The following is a 23275-nucleotide window of genomic DNA, read 5'->3' as shown; positions in this document are numbered from 1 at the left end:
ATACAGGCCCACCTTGTTCAATTTTCATTGTTCCTAGAGAGACCCAATCTATTGTCCCTCTATAGTCCCATCCCTGTTTCAATTTCCCATGTTAATTTCCCTTGTCCCTAGACAGACCCAAACTCTATTCCCCTGTTCAATTCCCCTTGTCCCTAGACAGACCCAAACTATAGTCCCATGTTAAATTCCCATTGTCCCTACGGTACAAAAAAATTTCTCTAATGTTAAATTTTCCATAGTCCCTACGGTACAACTCTCATGTTTTTAATGGTAAGTCCCCTAGTCCCTACGGTATCCCCATTTACTACTAAGATACTCTCACGGCTAACTGGATTGGTCTGTTACAGGGTCAAAAGTCATGTTGCCATATTTACCTTTGAAATTTGCTGAAGTAAAACGTAACATTGTATATTTTATCCAAATTGTGAAAATCTTGTGTCCTTCGTTAGATCTATTTCAAAGATATAAAGTGGTTAAATGCTATTTATAACCGACCATTTTTTCTTCAGATGATGAAATAAGCACGTGGATAAATTAGGTATATGTTACTTGTGTATGTATCTCTGTCTGTATTGTGCGAAATGACAGAATATTGTTTTTCTTCAAATTTAGCATACAAACAATTCACATACTATAATAAGCATATTTTAGAATTGTTAACAATGATGCAACTGAGTCCAGAATCCAGAATAGGTGTGTAGATAGATGAGAATCAATTACTGGGTCGTTATGCGAGTGTGTCTGCTACACACGAGTACATATATAACCGAATCAGTTGCGTAGAGTACGAATTAAAAAATACTCTAACCTGTTTGAAAGTATTATTTGTACTAAATATTAATTCTGCCTACAAATATCAAGCATTCTTCTATAGGAATTCAGGGGTAGCATTTTCCGTTCCGTTTGCTGAATACTTATATTTTCTCTATAATTAATCTTATATACCTGATTTCTTTCATAGGAATCCAGAATGACTCTGTAGATAGATGAAAATAATTACGAGGTCGTCAAGCGAGTGTCTGCTACACACGAATGCATATAACAATGACTCAGTTCCATCATGTTTTGGTTATGTGTGCTTAGTCTGATGGAATATGGATTGGTGTGTGCAGGCAAGGCGATGGGTGCAGTTTACTCGCTAAACTGGGTTCGAATCTCTGTAGAGTACGAATAAAAAAATTCTCTAACCTGTATGATAGTAATATCTGTGTTGTATATATTGATATAATGTAACGCGAGATTCCACTATATATGCTTACGTTATGTTTTCCGATTTCATGTACAAGAAGAATACTAGGTCTGCGATTTGGTTACGATATATTGTGTTGATTTGATTACTGAGTGTTTTACATGCACACACCCCCGTTAGACCAAACATTCTTGCCATTGATGTTGTAAAGTTATTCGCTATATAGCCATATATATATATCTTAAAACAGATATATTAGAAAGTACACACGTACACCTATTAAAATAACATATTTTCAAGTCTAGGGATAAATCAATCTGACATACCAATACTCTATCCATCTAGCTTTCATACCATCAAGGACGAAATTACGAAGAAATCTAATGTAAAAAGAATTTTAGCTTGGTAGGAACTAGAATGCTGAACTGTGAATTCCTTGATCAATGCAATTTATTTGATGCTTTATTTTGTATTTGTGTTTTATAACCTATGCTTTATTTTGTAATTGTACTTTTGACCTATAATAATGTTCTAAAGCCCACAAAAATGTTTAGATTGTAAAATGTCTGTAGGTCTAAATGATTTTCGATTGATAAGTTTCTTGTGCCACTATCCCACTGATGTCTAATCAAGCATGCCAGACGAATATCTGAATCATTTCATTCTGTTTCGTCTTTTAAACAATAGTGCATTGCATTTTAATGTTTCGGATAGTATTTCAGGTGTGAGTTGATTCATAATAGTCTCATTGCGAGTGTATTTTATCTGATATAACATACCAACACAGTGGGAAACGCCTCTACGCCTTCTTCATTTCAAACAAATGTACACGTGTATCAGTCCGAAATGAGAGATAGCGTATTCTTAGCTGATTTTTTATACAGGAGAAATTCATACATTAAAAAAATTAGTGTTATCATGTATATTTAATTTGTATCATTAGTTGATTCAAAGGAATAACAATTTAATACAATTCAATATTCAAATGATAATAATTTCCCAATCACTCTTCTTCCTCTCGACCAAGTGATAACCTATTGCATCCTGTGATTTTTAGTATGAGATCGCTTTTCCAACTGTCCTTGTTTTCTACTCATCTGTATCTCTCCTATCCCGCCAATTCCTTCTCTGCTTCCGACTTCCCTCATAACTCATTCTCCTTCACTGCTCCTTCTCCACTTTCTCCTCCTCGACTGCTTTACCTCCTCCTCCTTGACTCTGCTCTCCGACTATCCTTCGATTCCCAATCGACTTCTCCACTAGTCTCTATTCCGTCTCTCCTAGAGACTCGGGACTAAACCACACCGGAAGTCTGTCCCCTAAAAGCTTCATTTACGAAGCTTTGTCCTTCCTTTGAATTTCCTAAGTTTTCCCGCCAATTCACGAATGTCTTCCCGGAGTTATTGCTACAACTTCTCACCCAAAAAGCGGGGCTCTCGTAACAATTACTAACTGGACCACTATACCCGCTTATTCTAACATATATACATGGCTTCTAGCCAATTCCATTGTTCTTGACTTACGTAATCGCGGACAGGTAACGTGACAATATATTAATTCAATAAACTGACAACGAACAGTGCGAAACTAGTATCTAGCTAGCCTGAGCGCTTTTACAGAGTCTTTTTCAAAAGCAAATACACAACATAGACAAGACAAGCAAGTTAAACAGAAAAACGGTTATGTTTGCGAAACTTTACATGGCTGCTTCTACAGGAATTCCAACTTTTAACTCTATTATTTGTCAACTAGTTTATTTGTTTATTTCAGCTTGTTGCTGATATTGGAAAATATTTGTACTGACATAAAAATTGATGAGCCTTAACATATGTTATTTTATGTAAATTTATGTAAGAACAGATTTTATCCCGGATATTTCATTGTTATAGTAGTCATCGGCTATTAAGCAAATTTTGAGAATTATTTAAAAGAAAATGTGTTGGCTGCAAAATATAATTGTATTGGTTTGGGGACTCCAGTGTACTTGAAAGGATTGTTATTCGCCAGATTGTTATATATATATATATATATATATATATATATATATATATATATATATATATATATATATATATATATATATATATATATATATATATAGTTCAATCTTATCCTCTCTCGCTAACTCTAATTCTTCTAGTAATTATAAGCAGAAATATGAAAATATGAATCCCTATATAAAGTTTCAGTATTTGTTATGTGTCGTACCATAGGTCTATTTTTTTTTCAAAAAAGAAAGGCAAAACCTGTTATAATTTTAGCATACTCAAGCCATTGTGAAAAAAGACTTTACAAAACACATGGTTGCAATATTTACTAGATTTATTGACTGGTAATGATGCACTTGCTTTGGCGAAACACGTTAATGATTGTACTTTAGAGAGACATGACGTTAATGAATACGTTAAGAAACATACGCATAAGATGTATATTGTGACGTTGAGATTTTTAAATTTTATTTAATACATTGAACATGCCCTTATTAAAATACAATTCTTTACATGGTTACCACTGAGAGACACACGCGCATGTATGCAAATACCCACTCTCCCAGGGACTGACGTGCAACTGCTTATTAGTGGTACGTGTATCATTTAACTGAGAAAAATGTCAGGAGGAGGATTGCTCTATATACATTTTACTGGATGCATAACATGTCGAACAATAGTTGAAACGTGTACCAATATTTGGCTTCTGCATGAACAGTATAAAAGACAGTAGTTATAAACTTTAGAGAGCTGCAAGATATACCCTGTTATCTTTTAACATACGAATAATATTGAGCAGTAAGATCAAAGACATAGCATGGATGAATTTGGCATCATGTTAGAAACCGAGATATACGTACTTAGATGTTAGGTAAAAGTTAGAAGGCTAAAGACACATCATGGATGAATTTGGCATCATGTTAGAAACCGAGATGTACGTACTTAGATGTTAGGTAAAAGTTAGAAGGCTAAAGACACAGCATGGATGAATTTGGCATCATGTTAAAAACCGAGATGTACGTATTTAGATGTTAGGTAAAAGTTAGAAGGCTAAAGACACAGCATGGATGAATTTGGCATCATGTTAGAAATCGAGATGTACGTACTTAGATGTTAGGTAAAAGTTAGAAGGCTAAAGACACAGCAGGTTTATATTTGGCCTCAGTGTCCCGAAGTGCGAGATCAAAGTTAACTGTAACACTGTTTTATTGAAAAGCAATTTATGTTGTTAACAGCTCATACGTTAAATTTAGATTTAATATTTTAGTAGTATATGTACCATAAGAAACATCACGTTTTCTCTTCCATTATCATATATATTATGCAATATGACAACGGATAATGACAAGAGCAATGCAAATAAAAATATCTCTGTTTACTCCTCTAAATAAGATATGTTATTTAGATACAAATAGTAGCAATGCATTTTCCAGAACAGACAGTATATACATATTGAGTTAAGTACCGTATCCTGAATAATAGATTTGTAGAGTGATTTAAAAGAAGCTAAGGTAAACGTTTCTACGCAAATTAAATACCCATCTTTATATACGACATATTTTTCCAAATAATTTGTATAAATCTGTAAATTAATTAGTCTGATGTAGTCTATCGACAATAAAAAGGAAACCATTGTTTCTCTTTTTTAATGACGAAATACAGGAGCATCACGTTTTTAAAACTATATTTCTCTTTTTTAATGACGAAATACAGGAGCATCACGTTTTTAAAACTATCTACCATAATTTAGGTTCTCTAGCCGTTTAAAAAGTCACAATTTATGATATTTCAGTGGATTGGAAACCTCATTTACAAAGCATCAAGGAAGGGATGATATGTGGTCATTACGTAGTGTTTTGATTAATTCCGTTGTGTGTATGTTTGAATCTAGTTTTTGCAACACAATACATGCATTTCTTGCCTTGACGGGAATATTCTGCAGAGATTAGCAAACGAATTTATACAACTTTAATGCCAAATGTAGTAGAGTACTGACAATAAATTCAGATGATTAATCGTTCTTTTTTTATTTTGTTTCTAGTTCTCACTGTTGCAACCTAGACTCAGGAAAATGTGTCAAGCATACATACGTATCTCTAAGCTGAATTATACGTAAAACAGTCATACAAAGAGTTTAACAAACAATGTAACTACTTCTACTAGTATCAATACTAATTACATCAAAAATAGTGTTTTACAACTTAAGAACTTATTTTGTAATAGCATGGACCCTTTCTGGGTGTATGGGTTCAGTTTATGTACTATGGAGATGAACGTGTAATTAGCGTAATTTATAATTCCCTATTTTTTTGTGAGCTATTTACCTGTCACAAACATAGGATCAAAATGCATTGAGCATAATTTTCCCCTTTTAAAGTTATCGGACGATATAGTCAGGTTTCCGAAATGTGACCCTCCAACTGTTCCCTTGATCTTATAAGGGAAGAATGTCTTCTTGTCTTCAGCTCCGAATAACACGGTGATGAAATATGCAACTTGTGGGAATGTGACATCCTTTTCTATATTTCCCGTGATGTCCATTCGAAGCCGCTGTTCCTGACGTAAAAGCAGTGGATTAGATTGACCTCCGTTGCGTTCCAGAACATAGCCTTCCTTCTTACGCTCGTCGATAACTTGCTGTACCTTCTCCATTGGTGTACACTCTATAAGGAGGGCTCTGAGATCTTTTGAGTCACGGAAAGAGAGTACCTTGTAATACCTGGCAAGACCAAGGTTCAGCAAGACTTCATCGTGAAGAAGCTTCACGTCAGCTGTCTTCTTAGCAAGGACATACACCTGACTGTAATGTAGCAAAATAAAAATCATACTGTAAGAACATTGACCATTTTATTCATTTTTTGGTCGAACCTTAAGCATGTATTACAAAACTTTATTTTTCTTATTTGTATAAATCCGAACTGGAAAATCTGAAAATGATATTTATTTGGTTTAAACGGACCAAGAAAAATTGGGATGGTATTCAGTAAAGAAAATGACTCATATTGTCGTAGTACTTTTATATCCAAAGAGGCAAACAAATCACTGGAATAAACGAAAGGGTGGATGTTAGTGAAAGAACAAAGAATGTTGTTTACCGATATTAAAAGCACATGGCTCTGTTATAAAGCTGTGTATGTACACGTATCATTTAATCTGAAATTCTGAATACGTAGTACAGTGTTTGCATTTATTATGGGTTCTGTATAGTTCTTCATGGTTCGATTCTCTGCATGAATGAGGGCGAGTGGTTGCACATATTAAATGGACAGCTTTCACTGTGGACTCCGCATGCAACATGTCAAAGATCTGCGCTAAATTGAATCGGCGTGTGCACATTATGCAGAATTGTAACGTAAAACGTAAGCAAAGTAAAATAAATAAAATACAGAATTCAAACTCATTTGAATTAAAGAGGAACTTACATCTTTGGCGAATGCATTTCCGAGGACACAGTGTCTCTGTCTCCGGTTCGAACTGCAGTTCTCACTTTAGATACAGTATCTTCTCCCAATGTTAGGAGCAGTGTCTCGTAGTCCCGAGTATTGGGGGGCTGGTTAAGGGGCAGAGTTATCGTTACCTGCTTTTTAAACTTATCTGAATCCTTGTATTCCACACACAGGCATGGGGATATGGCCAAGATATTGTATTTATCCCTGGATTGCTGGACTTTTTTCATCACCTCGGCATCAGGGTGCATAACCTTATAAGGAAACCGGTATTTTGAAAGATTTCTCTACCAAACCTACCAAAATGGACTTCGGAAATGAATATCATGCTACATGAAACACACATACACACACATAAATATGTATATATATATTTACATATACACAATAAACTGACAATGAACAGTGCAAAACATGTATATACCTAGCCTGAGCGCTTTCGACTCTTTAATGAGTCTTTTTCAACGGCAAATACATCTGTTATTTTATGTAAATTAATGTAAGCGCATATTATATCCCGGATATTTCATTGTTATTATCGTTATAGTAGTCATAGGCTATTAAGCAAATTTAGAGAATTATTTAAAAGAACATGTGTCGGCTGCAAAAGATAATTTTATTTGTGCATGGTTGTTTTTTCTTGTCTTCTTGGTTTAAACAGCTTGGTTTCAATGTTCTAAAGCGGAGTATCCAGTAATATTCCTTTTCTTTCCTGGTTTGGGGACTCCAGTTGGGGTTGTGAGCAATTGCAATAAGTGTTATATCACTGAAAATGTGGCATGGGGAGGAGAAGTGTTCTGCGACCGGTCTTCTGTACAGCTTCTTTGTCATCCAGTCAGATCTATGAAGGTTGATTCTTTTCAGTTTCTCGGACATACTGAAGGCTACAGATATTACATGTGATGAGATAAATGACATTCCCTGTTTTTCACGTTTCGTTTGGGCCATGTATGCTTAATTTTTCTCTAGTCACTGTGTTAGAAAATGTCCTGGTCTCTATCATATGTTGATAGGTTTTGCAACTTTTATCACAACAGGGGCCAGATTAACTAGTGTAGTCTTGATTAGTGATTGGCGTTAGCGTCGCCCTGACTATGATGTCCTTGAGGTTTTTTAGTCTCTAGTAGGCGGCTACAGGTTTTTTAGGGAGGATTAACTTAAGTGTGTCCGACGATTCCATGATGGGCCAGTGTTTCCCGATGATTTTACTTACTTTGGGGTTGTCTGGATGGTAGGTCAGAATAAATGGTGTTCTATCAGCCTTTTCCATCTTTCCGTATTTTAGTAGGTCATCGCGGTTTGTTTGTTTAGTCTTTTGGGTTGCCTTCGTAATAAGGTCTTTATCGCAGCCTCGGTGAATTAAATGTTTAGATAGCTCGCCAGACTTTTTTTTTAGGAATGTTTCATCGTCTGCGTATCCTCAGTGCCTGGCTATATGGGATGTTCCTAATGCAGTGTTTTCGATGACAGCTGCTTGAGAGGAGATACTGGTATTTGTCGGTTGGTTTGGAGTAGATGTCTGTATGGAGTTTGTTTTCTACCAGTCTGGTTGTGTCCAGTAAGCCTGGATTGAGTTGGAGATTTCTGCCGTGAATTTTATTGAGGGATGGAAGTTGTTTGACTTTTATATGAAATCAACCAGACTTTCTCTTCCATGTTGCCACTTCATTTATATATCATTGATAAAGCGTACACAATGGTATGGTGTAAGTTCAACCGAAGCTAAACGTTAACCCTCCAGTTTTCCCATAAACATTTTAGCATACAAAGAGGCCATTTTTGTACCCATTGCGGTTCCATTAATTTGGAGGTAGTTTTCTTTATTAAATTTAAAGTTATTGCGTTTTAGGACAAGCCGCAGGATTTGGACTAGGAAGTATCTGGGTGGACTGTCTACAGTTCTAGTTTCCCATGCTTCTCTACACGCCTGTATCCCTTCGTTGTACGGGATGTTAGAATAAAAAATAAGACGTCTAAGGAAACAAGCAATGCATCTGGCAGCAATGGTTCGCGTGCTTTGTTTTTTATGAGGTAATCGGTCGTGTCCTGAAGATATTATGGTAATTTGTGGACATGTGGTCTCATAACATGATCCAAATATTCTGATATCCTTTCTGTTGGATGCCGGTTACCGGAGAATATAGGTCTGCCCGGATCTGTTATATATATACATATATGCATACATATATATATATATATATATATATATATATATATATATATATATATAGTATAGCCTTAGTTACTCAGTTTATGTTATAACTTCTTTTAGTTAATCAGAATTAAATCATGACGGAAATGATCGTAAGGATTTTCGTATCTTATTAAATACAATTTTGAATTAAATATCTCACACATAATCACGCAATAAAATTAAAATGTTCCATTATCTATTGAATAAATTGCATACTTGTAAAATGTTTTGTCATCGTGATTTGTTTCAGCATATACTTTTCTCAAATACAGCTGTTGGTGGGAAGCGGTCTTCAGTGTAGCAACAGGAAGATTTTACCTGAGGACTCTTTAAGTCTTAGTCAGAACCAGACATATCTAAAACAAGTACTTTACCAGTGAAATGTATAGACTAAACATTACAAAGAGACAGACAGACAGACAGACGGATTCTAACCTTGATTGATATGGCAGTGGGTTGGTCCACGGAATTTGCTGGGACTCTGAAACAGACTCTGTCGTCCGCATCAGACGAATACTCGTAACCATCCTGAGTTACTTCAGCCTCCGTTGCCTTGGGAACGGTGACGACATACACGCAATCCATGCTACTAAGTTCGAATACTGCGTGTCCGTTCTGTCAATAAAACGTTTTTCTATGAGTGAGGTATTGTTTACTGATGCTTCTAGCTGGTAGGGTGCTACGTTCTTGAATGCCGGCAGCGATTATTTGTCGCCTGTTCTTAAATGACGACACAATATGGTTATGTACGTTATCACGCGGTGCTTAAATTTCGCCATTATTGTTACCAAAAGTTGCCATCCATCAAAGAAAAATGTGCTTATCACGTTCAAGGAATACGGATATATATTTCCTTTAATTTCATTGTTTCTTTCTTAACTAATGTTACATTTTAAACAAAATCCATAGAGATGGATATAGAAAAGAACGATAAAGTGAAAACGATGCAGTTGAGATAATAGAAAAACCCAATGTTGATAAACTTCCATCCCCATTTGTTTCAGTATCCGAAAACCATATCAGACTGCAAAAATCGTTTTCTTTAACAATCCATCTGCGGGTTTAGGATGAAACTGAAGTGCAATTCGTCATAATGCATGTCGTCAGAGGTACTTAATGGATGCAACCTGTTTGCAGTCGGATACTTCATGTATTAGAGTTCCAAGGTTATTTTATGTATTACAGTTCCATGGATACTTCGTGTGATGCTGTTCCGTGAATACTTCATGTGATGCTGTTTCATGGATACTTCATGTGTTACTGTTCCACAGATACTTCATGTGAGGCTTTTCCGTTGATACTTTGTTTGATGATGTTCTAGTTCAGAAGGTGTTGTACATTTTAAAGATACGTAGTTTATGCTGACAACGTTTATACCTTAACGATTTTACAATTTTCTTTTCTTCGTCTTTGTTTTGTATGCGTTTCAGGGGGAGATTTTCCAACATCATTTCTTAATATCACCTAGCCTCATGTTGGATATTTAAGCTTGTTTTATAGATTTGTCTTCCTGGTAATTTGGTATAAGAAGAGGACGGCTGTAGCGACATTTGGTAAGGGTTCAAGCACTTACTTCATTATTATTTTTTTAAACAAATTTTGTTTCGATTCAACCATTTGACTATCTGATCTTAACTCACCCGTAAATTTAATTTGTTAGATAGTTTAATTAAATATTTAAGGTAGAGTCCAAGACTGAGTTATATCTATGAAATTCAGTAATAAACATAATATAGGAATAGCTGGAGAGAAAACGATGGAAATGAAATTTCAAAAAGAGAACAAGATCAAGAATAAATCTGATGTTTATCCTGTTAGAAAAAAAAAGGTGTAAATAGAAGAAAAATTGGGAAATTTACTATAATCCTTCATTCTATCTTTCTATAAACTGTTTAATTATTTACTTCCTCTCACTACTGATTTTCTAAGAAAAACTTAATATATAGAAAAGAATGATAAAAGATAACGCTGTAATATCAGTAATCTTTCCGCACTTAGCCAACGCATTAAAACACATATCTTAAAATGCAAGGACTTTATTAACAAATCTGGCGACAAATAAGCACGGCAACATTTAGTAATAAACTGTAACCAGATTTTGGAGACATTTGATGACGGGCGACAAATAACTGCGGGCGATATATAAGAACGCAACACCCGACAAGTATTCTCTCAGGCGCTGTTTTACTATACTGGTTGAAGCTGTAAATTCCTTATTCATCGATTGCTATTGCCTATTCAACTGAAGGTGTTCAGTTTTAATATTCGTTTATTGTGAGAGTTACTTGTTACATGATTTAAGGGTACGATATTGATATAAAATCATACACATCATTAAACTGATGGACTTAGAGGGCATCATTTTCATTCAGGATCAAGTCATTCAATGAAAACGTTGTGTATAAGTAACTGTCAGCACAGGTGGATTTACGACAACCAGATTTTCAAGATGGTCGAGGTAACGGCAATATCGTTCTCATGGCGACACCACTTTTAGTACCATCTAGACGTATAGAATAATATGTGTGTAACCTTTCATGTCAAAGTCCAAGCAGTTTAGGAGAAGCAATACCAAAAGACGGACTTAAGATGGCAGACTATTCTATAACCCATAACAGCTTCTGTCCATATATATATATATATATATATATATATATATATATATATATATATATATATATATATATATATATATATATATATATATATATATATAGTCAAGTTTCTTGATGCTTATCATGTATTTCTAATGTAGTCCCTGAGGCTGTATGTGGCAATATAATAGTCAGATGAAGACTGTATAAGTACGAGTTTCTTGCATTATGAATATGTGACCTTAAAATAAGGAATAAAATGAGTGAGAACCGCAAATTTTTTAAATTTCAACAAATAATATATGTCCCTTGAATACAATGTGAGTATGTAAAGAAACGAAACATACTTTATTGCAAAATAAGTCCCAAATAATCCTAGAATTACAGACACAAATTCTAATGAATAGAGTTCTAAATAACTTTAGTGGAAGCCCAAAATATATCCAGCGCTGAAAGTGTTGATGTGCCGATGGTTGCGCGTGTAATGGTGATATGCCAGCAGTCTTTTCTGGATCACAATAATACAATCCAAGAATATATCTTTATTTGAAATTTCTCAATAAATTCAAGTCTCTATTTGTACAAATGTTATTTATGAAGAAACGTTGTATTTTCAGTGAAGAAATAATTTGAAGAAATAAATTCCAGACAAAATTAAATACTGGACACAATAATAATACAATGTTTGATTCTTCTAAGAGCTTAAATATCTTAAATAATTTTCCAGCAACAAGATTATATAGTCTTCTACTTGACCTAAGGTCACATTAAGCTTTAAAAAATTAATCTACTAACTAATCGAAAGTTTCATTCTGGAATTTTGCAGATCTTTATAAGACAAAATCTCAGTCATGACGAGAAGGTGTGTTATTCAATTATTATATAGAATGTGGAATATATCAGGCATGCCAGGTATATTGATAGTGGAATTCGAATTACCTTTACCCAGACCCAAACAAATTCGTTTACTTCTATTAACCATTACCCTGATATTAGACACATGCACATGGATAATATTTTAGCTATGTATTAGTTGATTATAGAAATTAAAAATATCAATGATTCAAGGCAAATAGAACATGAAATTGACTTTGGACAAAAGTCTTCTATGGTAGGATCGATTGCCGAACAATTACCTCTAGAATGGCAGGAAGTTCTATCCATTTGTCACTGTTTCTTACAACTGCCTTCAAATCACTGATTTTTTCATTATATTTTATTTTCAGTTGCATGCTGACACGACAAGGAACGTTGAAGTTGAAACCTCCCGTGATCCGATAGATGTCGCTGATGTACTGCATTCCAGAAAACGATGAAGGTGTCTTGCCGAATAATAGTTCGGTCCGATCCTTGTTAGACAATGGTTCCGCTTTGATGCTGTCCAGTTTATTGTCCATAGATGTTTGAACTCGTGCTGTGATTCTGGGATCATCGTACAGAACGATTTCACTGAAAATTGTACATTGTGGGAATCATATTGTGTCATTGTGCCATTCGTGAAAAAGTCTAGCCTTTTAAATCCGACTCACGTTTAATTCACATATCTGATGTATGCTACTCAACGAAGTTTTGGGATTTATTGTGAATGAGCTTTAATCCTATCTTCGACATTTTATCACACTATTTTAATAAAACAATTTAAATGGATACACAAAATATAACTAGTTTAGTATCTCGAAAATAATCTGGCTGTTCGAAGTGATGAATGAAATTGCATTGAAATAAAAATGTTTTGCTCATATCAACCTGGGTAATTGCTCACATATCACATTAATATTATATTTAGAATCGACAAGACAAAGATGAAAGAATTTGCGAGAATGTATAATATGAAAATGACTGTAGATTTGTCTCACACACACATACATGCATACATACATACTTACATACATATATGTATTTGTGCGTGAGTGCGTGCGTGCGTGCGCGAGTGTATAAACATTTAAGTGCACCTGTTCACCAGCATTTGCTTTAAAAATATAAATAGTTCTGATCTGTAATTCATAGTTTGTGAATTTACTGTTCACAAATTTCCCACTTTACCATTTGATGCACGTTTCCCAATTTGTGTAAATATATATATCCACTGCAAAAATGTCTGTGATGTTTGAGCATGTGACATTTACTTAAGGAAGACCCTATTGTAAATGAAATTCTTAGAAACGCAGATTTATTAACAACGTCTTAGAATAATGCTACGAGTTATACCCGCTGATAAGCCATGTCAAAATTACCAGACACTAATAGCAATCTCCATCTGCAAAGACAGAACTCAGTGGAATAGATGACTAATTAATTGAAAAGAGACTCCATCCAATATTAACAGACTCTATTTTCGATGGCCCACTGACCACTAGCTAGGTTTAAGTGTTAATTTGAGTCGGCTGGTTTGTAGTAGCTTCTGCAATACTTTGTTATGATCTTTGTTATGATATTCAGACAGTTATGAAAGGCTAGACACATGCCTATCGATATCAGAATTGTCAAGTTCGATACAACGTCGGTTAATTTTGGTTGTCCCATTTTAATCTAAGGCGTGGTTTCTGCAACTTCCGTATTTTGGATAGGGAATACTCTCTGAACACTTACCACAACATAACTGTGGAAATATCTAAAAGAGGTTCGAAAAGGTAACTGGAAACTCGGAATACTCCTCCACATGCCAGACTGATACTATATAAGTAATACAAGTTAAAATTGTTAAATCCTGAATCCTTTTTGGCAAAGAATTTCCTGTTTTAGGTGGAAAATTTAGCATCAATGGCAATTCTAATAAGTAGACGGATCCTGGAGATCTATCAGTTGAAACATCTGAGATAACCAAGCTGCTACAACACCACTCACCAGATGACGTCTTTGCGTTGACTCCTAAAAATAAATAAGTATTCATGGAAAATAATCATACAGTCAATAATGATAGTCCGTAAAATTCATTCAAGGAAAAGAACAACGAACACGTGTAAAGAATATTGCTCTATACTTTTAACCATAAATAAAGGTCAATTAAAAATGTTTATTTTATTTGCGCATAAGTACATATTTTACATAACTGATTTAACTAAAGATGACATACTTTAATACATAACATGTGCTTTGATTGGTCTCTTTGATTTACCTTGTAGAAGCTACTTCATAACAGTCTGAAAAATTTAAGATTGTACTTTGTTTACTATCTCTCTCTCTCTCTCGCTGCTGACGATTGGTCTTTAATTGTTATAATTGTGGTGAAATTAAATAGGTTTTCACAAAAGAATTCATGGCGCAGAAGCTTACCTTATCCATCTATCATCAAGAATGGATCTGTAAATACACATGTATAATAATACAAACATTTTGCTGTATAATTGTGTGACTATAATATTTTCGTAACAATTTAAGGAAAACGATTTCTGCCGTAGTATTGGTGTAGAATTTACATATTGAATAGCGGGATAAGAATTACTTCACCCTTTTCATGATATAGACACATTTACAGATACCGAAAAGTGTTTAACGCTTTTAACTTTCAGAAGCACAGTTAGAATTTGAAGCATTACAAGCTTGGTTCAATGCTAAACATAACTGACCCTTGAACCTAGACTAGGACCCCCCACCTTCAATTTTCTCCAATGAGACGCAATTTGAAGCACAGAACCCCAAATTTGCGAAGCTCTCCTGCGGTGCATTAATAAAATGCATAGAACCCCAGCTTTATTAAGTTCAGCTGGCCTCAGACCACAATTATGTCTTTTTATGTATAAGCATTCAACAATACACCACCTTTACCATAACTTATGGATCTATGTGGCTTTTGCTATACGTTAACCCACATGCAAAAAAATTAAATAGAGGAAATAACCAACAAGTGTCTGCATAACCCAGAACATGAATATTTTACACCCTTCTGCTTTCTTTGAACAAGAGTCAAATGGAACTTTCGTTACAATGTCATAAAATTTACAGTTTACCATTTGATAATTATTACAATGAATGTATTTACCACATACGTCATGGGCAAAAAGACTTTGCGAATAAATCACTATTTCTTCTAAATATCTTATTGATTATTTCCAGTTTCAAATCGGAGACGGGAAAGAGGAGAAAATGTGATCTGAGGTGTTCAGGGAATTTGCAACGGTGGACTCTCAATAACAAGCCATAGAGTCCAACTTATTGAAAAGGTTCTTAAGCCATTCATATTGTGGACCCTCAATAAGTATTCTAAGTCAACAGCTTTATCGAATTCTGTTAGGACAGTGCATACCGTGGGACGTTAATAACACACCAGGACCTCAAGTTTTATGAAGCTCAAGTGAACAATTAGTAAATTAGGTTTAGGAAATTCTGCAAAGACTGTGCATACAGTGTACCCTCAATAATAAACCCAGGTCCCCAGTTTTCGAAACCTCTGAATCTTCCAAACAGGTAATAACGAACACAAAATATTAAAATATTAAACTGAATATAGGCACCATTAGATTCCAATATTGTCAGGCATTGCAAACTTTCGACATATATATGCATACCGATAACTGGCTTTATCTGACGGACAAGTCGTAATCTTTTTGTTACATTTATACAATAAATATACTGGATAATAGGAACATTATAATCGATTTGATCGGCAAATGTAGTGATCAAAATGATTACTGTAGCATACATGTCTTTAAGAGTACAAGTCGTCCCATGTGCTGGTTGAATATATAATTTAATCAATCTCTTCGCAACTGTTGTATAAAGCCACTTCAAAAAGCACGGGCGATCGAGAAGTAAAAAGAAAAAGAGAAGAAAAATGCTTCATTGTAATTGTTTTCCTTTTCACTGATATAATTTATTTCTTATTAACGCGTTTCTCTCTGCATACATTCATAGTAGTACGATTATCAAACTTTAAAGAGAATATATAATGACGCAAAGCATTTTATTGAGAATGTGGTCTCATACACACACACACACACACACACACACACATATATATATATATATATATATATATATATATATATATATATATATATATATATATATATATATATATATATATATATCCCTAGAATAAAACTGAAAATATAAAAATAACTTACAGTATTGTGCATCAAAATCCAAATAGTAGTAAATGTTTATCACAAGTCCCAATTGAATTTCAGAGGAGTTCACATAAATTAACCTATTAAATATACAGATGTGTCTGTTGTCTAGTGCGTACTAATGTGAGTGGCCTGAATTGTAGCGATCTGATAATAGTCTTTTGATGTATCACAATAATAGCTTTCAAAAATGTCCCTGACTGAATTTCCTATAATTCCAAAGAAATGTTTTAGTCTAAGAATATTACCAAGCACTTTCTCGTTCCAGTGAATAATAATTTGATTAAATAAATCCCCCAAAATTAAAACTAGACATAACAAAAGACTAATACTGCTTCCGATTTTAAGGCGAGAACGAATAATCGTAAGTAAACTACTTTATACACCTTCCACTGGAACTAGGTTGCAATTACCATTTTCTGGAAGTAATCTGTCATGCTAATCTGAAATTTCACTGTTAACTATGTATTATGTTGCTTAAACAAATGTCACTGGAGGTACACCATTAACTTGATTTTGGACACAATTAAGTACAAAGTACAGATATACATAACATAGAATCATGAAAAAAGGTCATCAAGTAATACAAACTAAATATACATATACATAACAGTATATATATATATATATATATATATATATATATATATATATATATATATATATATATATATATATATATATATATATATATATATATATATATATATATAAAGAGAGAGAGAGAGAAGAAATCAATTACTATTAAGTGAGTAAAAGTTAAACTTTGGTTTCGTAAATTTCTCTTAGTTCAATTTCCTTTTAAAAATGTATTCGAAACATGTTGTGCTCTAGTTTTAGATGCAAATGCAAACCTTACCTAGCCCTTTGGAACAAGTTTCTGCAATAATAATAATAATAATAATAATATAAATTAAGATTAAACTCTGCGTATTGCATGGTTCATATCGTGTCGTAATATAAATCAAAATTAACATGTGATTTTATATGAACTAACACACGGATTATTAATGAAGAATCTTCCTGAAGCATTTGGTATAAAATTAGTTAGGTTTTTTTAACCATCAGCAGATTATACTCAGTTCAATTTAAATCGAGTCATGGATCGAACGATCGATCGTTTGAGAGAAAGAGAGAGAGAGAGAGAGAGAGAGAGAGAGAGAGAGAGAGAGAGAATACCTTATTTCTTCGAACATTCTGAAAGAAAACACAGTTATGAAAACATTCCGTTCTGAAGCGAGCAAATCATACTTGGAATCTTTGAATATGTTACATATATATGACGCAATGCCCTTTAATGAGTTTACTGAAGGTCAATTGTCCTTATTTAAAAAGACACGAAAACCATAAGTTTTATTTCCCTTCATATTCACAAACTATACATACTGCTATAAAAATAGTAGAAAACTATTAATTCAGAATTTATATAAACTGGATTGGTGGAACGAGTTATACACGAATGTACATATTTTAAACTCAGAAAATCCTTGGTAAAACCCGAAATACATTTGTGTGACAAATATTGAACATGAGACTTCCACATGAACCAACAAAAATGCGATATTATTGCGATCACATATGTTTTACAAAACATATATCTTCATTGATTTTTCATTTGATACAATGGACACACAAAATAGGCATATGACTTAGTGTTATTTTAGCTTCTGTGCTGTATTTCAATATACATTTTGCGTAGAAAAAAATCCTAAGCAAGGTATTGACAGTTGCTTAAAGTGAAGTTTGTTAGTTTCGAATTTAGCACATTGCACCTGTCCGTCAGATTCTCAAAATACATTATTAAGAATCAGCAACCCTAACACAAAACTCCACATTTTGAAACTATGCTCAGAGCCCATAATCCATCTACCTGAAATTTTACATACTTTAGTTACGAAAGCCTGGAAATTTCATGAATTTACCTTTACTCTGAACAAGCTACATAGTTTAGCTTTACACTGAGTATTGTTAGAAAATTTAGCTTAACACTAAGCAACGTTACATAATTTAGCTTTACACTGAACATCGTTACCGAATTTAGCTTTACATCGAACATCGTTACAGAATATACAATTGTTCTGACCTGATACTTGAGTGCATGCGCCTGACTCACAAAGATTTGAGGGTACAGGGCCAGACGCTGGTTACACTTGCATTCTCAACAATTTCTATTCAAGCTAGTATTCTACTTCATCTTGATCAGGATAAGAGAGAGAGAGAGAGAGTCATTTTTAGTTTTAAAAGTTAAAATATAGAAACCTCTATAATTCTTATAAAAGGAGTTAAGTCATTTCCTGAATCTAGAGAAAATCCTCCAAATTTCATTCGGTATAATGCAAGACTCACTGCATAAAATTCAAAATTTCTCGCACTATTTTGATCCCTTTTTTTCTGTGAAAAATTATCAACTTAGCTATAAGAAAACATCCAAAATATCTCAATTTATGGAAAGCATTTTGAAATGTTTCGTGAGCATGGTCATGTATTCACGATACAACTTTAATTGAGTGACCGCTCATGTTCAGATCTCACGCACACAAAAACTACACAACTATCAAGTGCTCATCAAAGAATGTTTTATCAGGCTTCTAATATGAAAACCATAACGCAGTACTAAAATAGTGTATTACACAGTCAATTTACTTTTTTCCGTTTGGATCAGCAGAGTTGATGTTCAATAAGCATTTGAAGTGTGTCCTGCTTTAAAACACTTTTTTCGTGACTATCAACTCTGATTCCTATCAAATCAAAATGATGCTATTGACTAGGATTCCCCATTGTTCCACTAATGTGATACATGAAGCAATAGTAGGAAATCGTCTTTAAGGGAAGTCACCACAGTAATTCCTCAGATTATGTTTCAGATGTTAATATAAATTCTGTAGCGATGTGTCTATATTTAACAAGTTCTTCAGACGAATCAATTGCAAGTCATTAAAATATGTTGGTTGACAGATCGATTCATAATTAACAACACTAGTATCTATCTTAGCGGGCATCTCTATAAACAGGACCTTTACATGACCTTTATATAAAAAGTAATCTGCCCTTAAAGGATACAGTTTGGTGAATTCTTGAGTGTCCTTACCTGCTGCAGTCAACTTACTTACATTTTTTGTATGAGTGAGAATTCATTTGATATTCTTTCACGAAAACTGTTCTTGCAGAGATGTCAAGTTATATATATATATATATATATATATATATATATATATATATATATATATATATATATATATATATATATTCAAATCTCTTTTCCTGTGTAAGGAAAAGTAGCAACAGTTTCCTTCTTTGAAAAATGCGCAACAATAGCATTCTGAAAGAATAGGGGACGATGCTAGGTTTCTTTCATCGACCTAAAGAAATAACTGAATGGGACAAGACATGTCCGTGTAGGTGAAAAAAGAAAGAAAATGTGCCTTAGCCACTACCTATTTATTCTGCATTTACAGATATAATTTTAAAAAAAGGAAATCTGAATATAAAGAATGTTGTCAATGGACAACTATCATGGTAGGGGCCAATAAGAGAGAAAGAAAGGACGACGGTTGTGTACCAGAGCATAAAGAATAAATGGTGTTTCTGTTTTGAGGGTAAAAGTATTGTAGGAAAAGGATGCAATAGCATACCTCGGCAGGACGAATTCATACAGCTTGCAGACTTAAGATCAGAACTGATTTTCCTATGTTGACTCTACATAGTCCCCACTGTCCCTAACAAATTACTATCCGCTCTAGCCCGATAATTTGCTAAAGCAGTAGCCCTGTGTGTACGCTGACCAGCCTACATTACGACAATATGTGTCATCTAACTACATACATGGGAAATGCTATGGAGATGAGAGGCTGTAAAAACTTTGCGTGGCGAGTTAAATGTGATTTTTTTTGGTTTTTAACTTCTTGGTCAGATTTATTTCCTGAAAAATGATAGTTTCTGAGTCCTCAGGCCAAGTTTAATTTGTGCATGCAGCGTGTTTAAATCCCAGGGTTTGCTATTTTGAAATAATGTTTGTGTTCCACTCTGTTGCTCGCGTGCGCTTATTCTACAATTTTTAAGGTGTTTAAGGTAAACATGGTGAACATTAAAAGAGGGTTATGTACGTGATTTCAGACTAGGGTATATTGTTTCCATTCAAGGAAAGGTACATGGCACTAAATTTAATATTTTTAAACTGGTCTACGCAAAAGTATATAATCTGGCCTTTATACGTGTATTTATTCCTACTACTACTACTTTGTGCGAGAACGAACACGCTCCAAAATACCCCATCCTATCCAGTATAGGCTTAGTCTACTGATTATCATACGCACACATCGCTCTAAAAGGGGGTTGAATGTATCAGAATACCCTGTGTTACACACACACACACACACACACACACACGCATATATATATATATATATATATATATATATATATATATATATATATATATATATATATATATATATATAATCAGTCGGTTTTCATTAATATTTTTTCAACAGTCTAGCCCCATAATTGTCAAACAAGCAATTACACCTAGCTTTTGAATTCCTTAATGGTTACAGAATGCAATGAGGGCAGAGTTCCGTGTTGTTGCAGAAATATATTTGGATAAATAAAACTTATGCTAGATTACCTTACAAAAGATGGTTAAAAAATTGCTTCAGTGTAAATACAAGAAACTTACATTCTGTCCTGTTCTGTGGTTCTAAAAGATAAAATGTTAAAGAAAACAAAGGTTAGCAGAGCCTGAAGTATGTTAGGGACATGTAATTCAAAATACATATAAAAGCCTGGAATATTTAAAAATCTAGGTAATACATATTCTTGCTGGTGGATAGGGTATCGAACAGATGGATCGAAGGATTAAACAATATGAAATAACCCCATTTAGGAAGGAGATAGAAAGAAATAGATAGCCTAGGAGTCAAATGGTTTATTTATATTATTATTGTGATCTTACGCATTACAGGTAATTATTCAATTACAAGTTCATTTTTCTGCCTAAATACAACAAGTGTGTATCAGTGTGTGTGCGTGTGTGAGTGTGTGTGTGTGTGTGTGTGTGTGTGTGTGTGAGAGAGAGAGAGAGAGAGAGAGAGAGAGAGAGAGAGTACTCACTCGTATTTATTTCTGAACCAGTTACTATATCTGGAAAATATCAACCCTAAAAAATGAATCAAGCACATGTCTGCCAATACATATTCCATATCAGGAAGTATTGCAATATTTCAACATGAATATAATTTTCTAGAAAATTTACCATTCCTACATTAAAATTTGTAATAAATTTGTAATAATGTTGCGTGAGATCAACGCATACATTTAATTTTCTGTCCATTAATATTTTAAATACTCGACTAAATTTGAGGAGCAAACTCTTTTCACAAAACAGCCATAAGGTGCATGAGAAAAACGTTACATCTACAGCGAACAAAAAGTTAAACGTTATGTACCACCAATATGAGGCTTTATAAATATGTAAGTAAGATGAAAGTAAAATCTGTCTTACCGTTTGTTTTCTTGGTGCTCCCTGCAAAATGCAAGAATTCAATGTAGACGTTGTGTCATTTATGTTGATAAAAGGTGAGGCAATAGTTAATATGCACTACTGAGATCCAGTTCTGTCTAACATATATGACTGCGAACAAAATTGGGAATTTTGCGAATACATGTATGTAATTTACGGGGTAACATCTCTCTCTCTCTCTCTCTCTACACACATTTGATTAAACCATACATAAAATATACATACAAACATTACACTAAAACATGCATAAAATATATACATATATGATAAAAACATACATAAAACATAGATATATTCACTAAATTAAAACATACATAAAATATACATACACACATTTAATGAAAACATATAAAAAATGTACATACACAAATTTGATTAAAACATATAAAAATGTACATACACAAATTTGATTAAAACATATAAAAAATGTACATACACAAATTTGATTAAAACATGCATAAAATAAACGAGCATACTTTATTAAAACGCATACAAAATATACATACACACATTAGATTATAACATAAATAAGATATTCGTGAAGGTTTTGGTGTATGTCCATTTATCGCAATTTCTTGGTGCTTTGACTTAATCAGAAATAAGACATTTGTGAAGCACGTTCTTATCGTAATATAATTTGTATGCTTCTCTGTTAAAAGAGTATTGCAATTTGTAAAATATCTTTTGTACCAAGCGGATTTGAAGTTAGCCAAGTGAAGATTAGAGTATAGTACTGACTACAGATTGTACCAATAGATATTGGAAAACGAAAGTAGGAGATAATTGATATACTGTAGGGCCATGCTATATGTGAAAAGAGCTTTAAAGTGCTTTACTCTATTATTAAAAGGGAATCCCTATAAATCAACGAATAAATGTAAGATGGATGGTCTTTACTTGTAGTAATTTTAGCGGTTTAGTTTTCAGAGTTTAATAATCGAAGGAATATTTTTAGCATATATTATGGCACATACGAAGGCATTTTGTTCTTAAGGCCATTCTCGAGGATACTGAGGAATACGTTCGCTTTATTTGATTTCCTCACGATAAAACCCTGTCAATAATCAGACCTAAACGTTCTTGATCTCTGTGCTAATTAACTTAGCTTCCTGAACAAATATATTTATATCCTTAATTTCTTTAATCTTTGCTCTGACCGAATTATCTCACAGTTGGTTTTGTCTGTATTTGATTGATTTTTGTTGGTTTCGAACCACAGTCTAGGAGCATCAATACCTTGTTGTAAGTGTTTGTTAAAGGGAAGGATTTGTATCACTCAT

General features: G+C 33.6%; 1 protein-coding gene across 4 annotated transcripts in view; it reads right to left on the bottom strand.

The window, feature by feature from the left end:
• Positions 1–3493: 3493 nt before the first annotated feature.
• The window catches only part of LOC149775643 (uncharacterized), a 33564-nt gene continuing 13782 nt past the window's right edge, over positions 3494–23275 (bottom strand). For 3 of the 4 annotated variants that reach the window (XM_089943344.1, XM_089943346.1, XM_089943345.1), the window contains 11 exons: positions 21978–21998; positions 21587–21616; positions 21153–21173; positions 17657–17674; positions 17337–17357; positions 14685–14711; positions 14256–14279; positions 12548–12860; positions 9253–9432; positions 6600–6877; positions 3494–5977 (listed from right to left, as the gene is read on the bottom strand). In XM_089943344.1, coding sequence (XP_089799470.1) covers positions 5494–5977; positions 6600–6877; positions 9253–9432; positions 12548–12860; positions 14256–14279; positions 14685–14711; positions 17337–17357; positions 17657–17674; positions 21153–21173; positions 21587–21616; positions 21978–21998 — 1417 coding nt within the window. In that variant the 3' untranslated portion in view covers positions 3494–5493. Of the gene's footprint in view, positions 5978–6599; positions 6878–9252; positions 9433–12547; positions 12861–14255; positions 14280–14684; positions 14712–17336; positions 17358–17656; positions 17675–18560; positions 18707–21152; positions 21174–21586; positions 21617–21977; positions 21999–23275 lie in introns of those variants that run through there. The other variant, XM_089943347.1, reaches the window with a different exon arrangement.

The sequence above is a fragment of the Sinohyriopsis cumingii genome, chromosome 19, assembly GCF_028554795.1.
Source record: "Sinohyriopsis cumingii isolate HCF-2022 chromosome 19, ASM2855479v2, whole genome shotgun sequence".
Taxonomy (NCBI): Eukaryota; Metazoa; Mollusca; class Bivalvia; order Unionida; family Unionidae; genus Sinohyriopsis; species Sinohyriopsis cumingii.
This window is presented reverse-complemented; position numbering and strand designations above follow the sequence as displayed.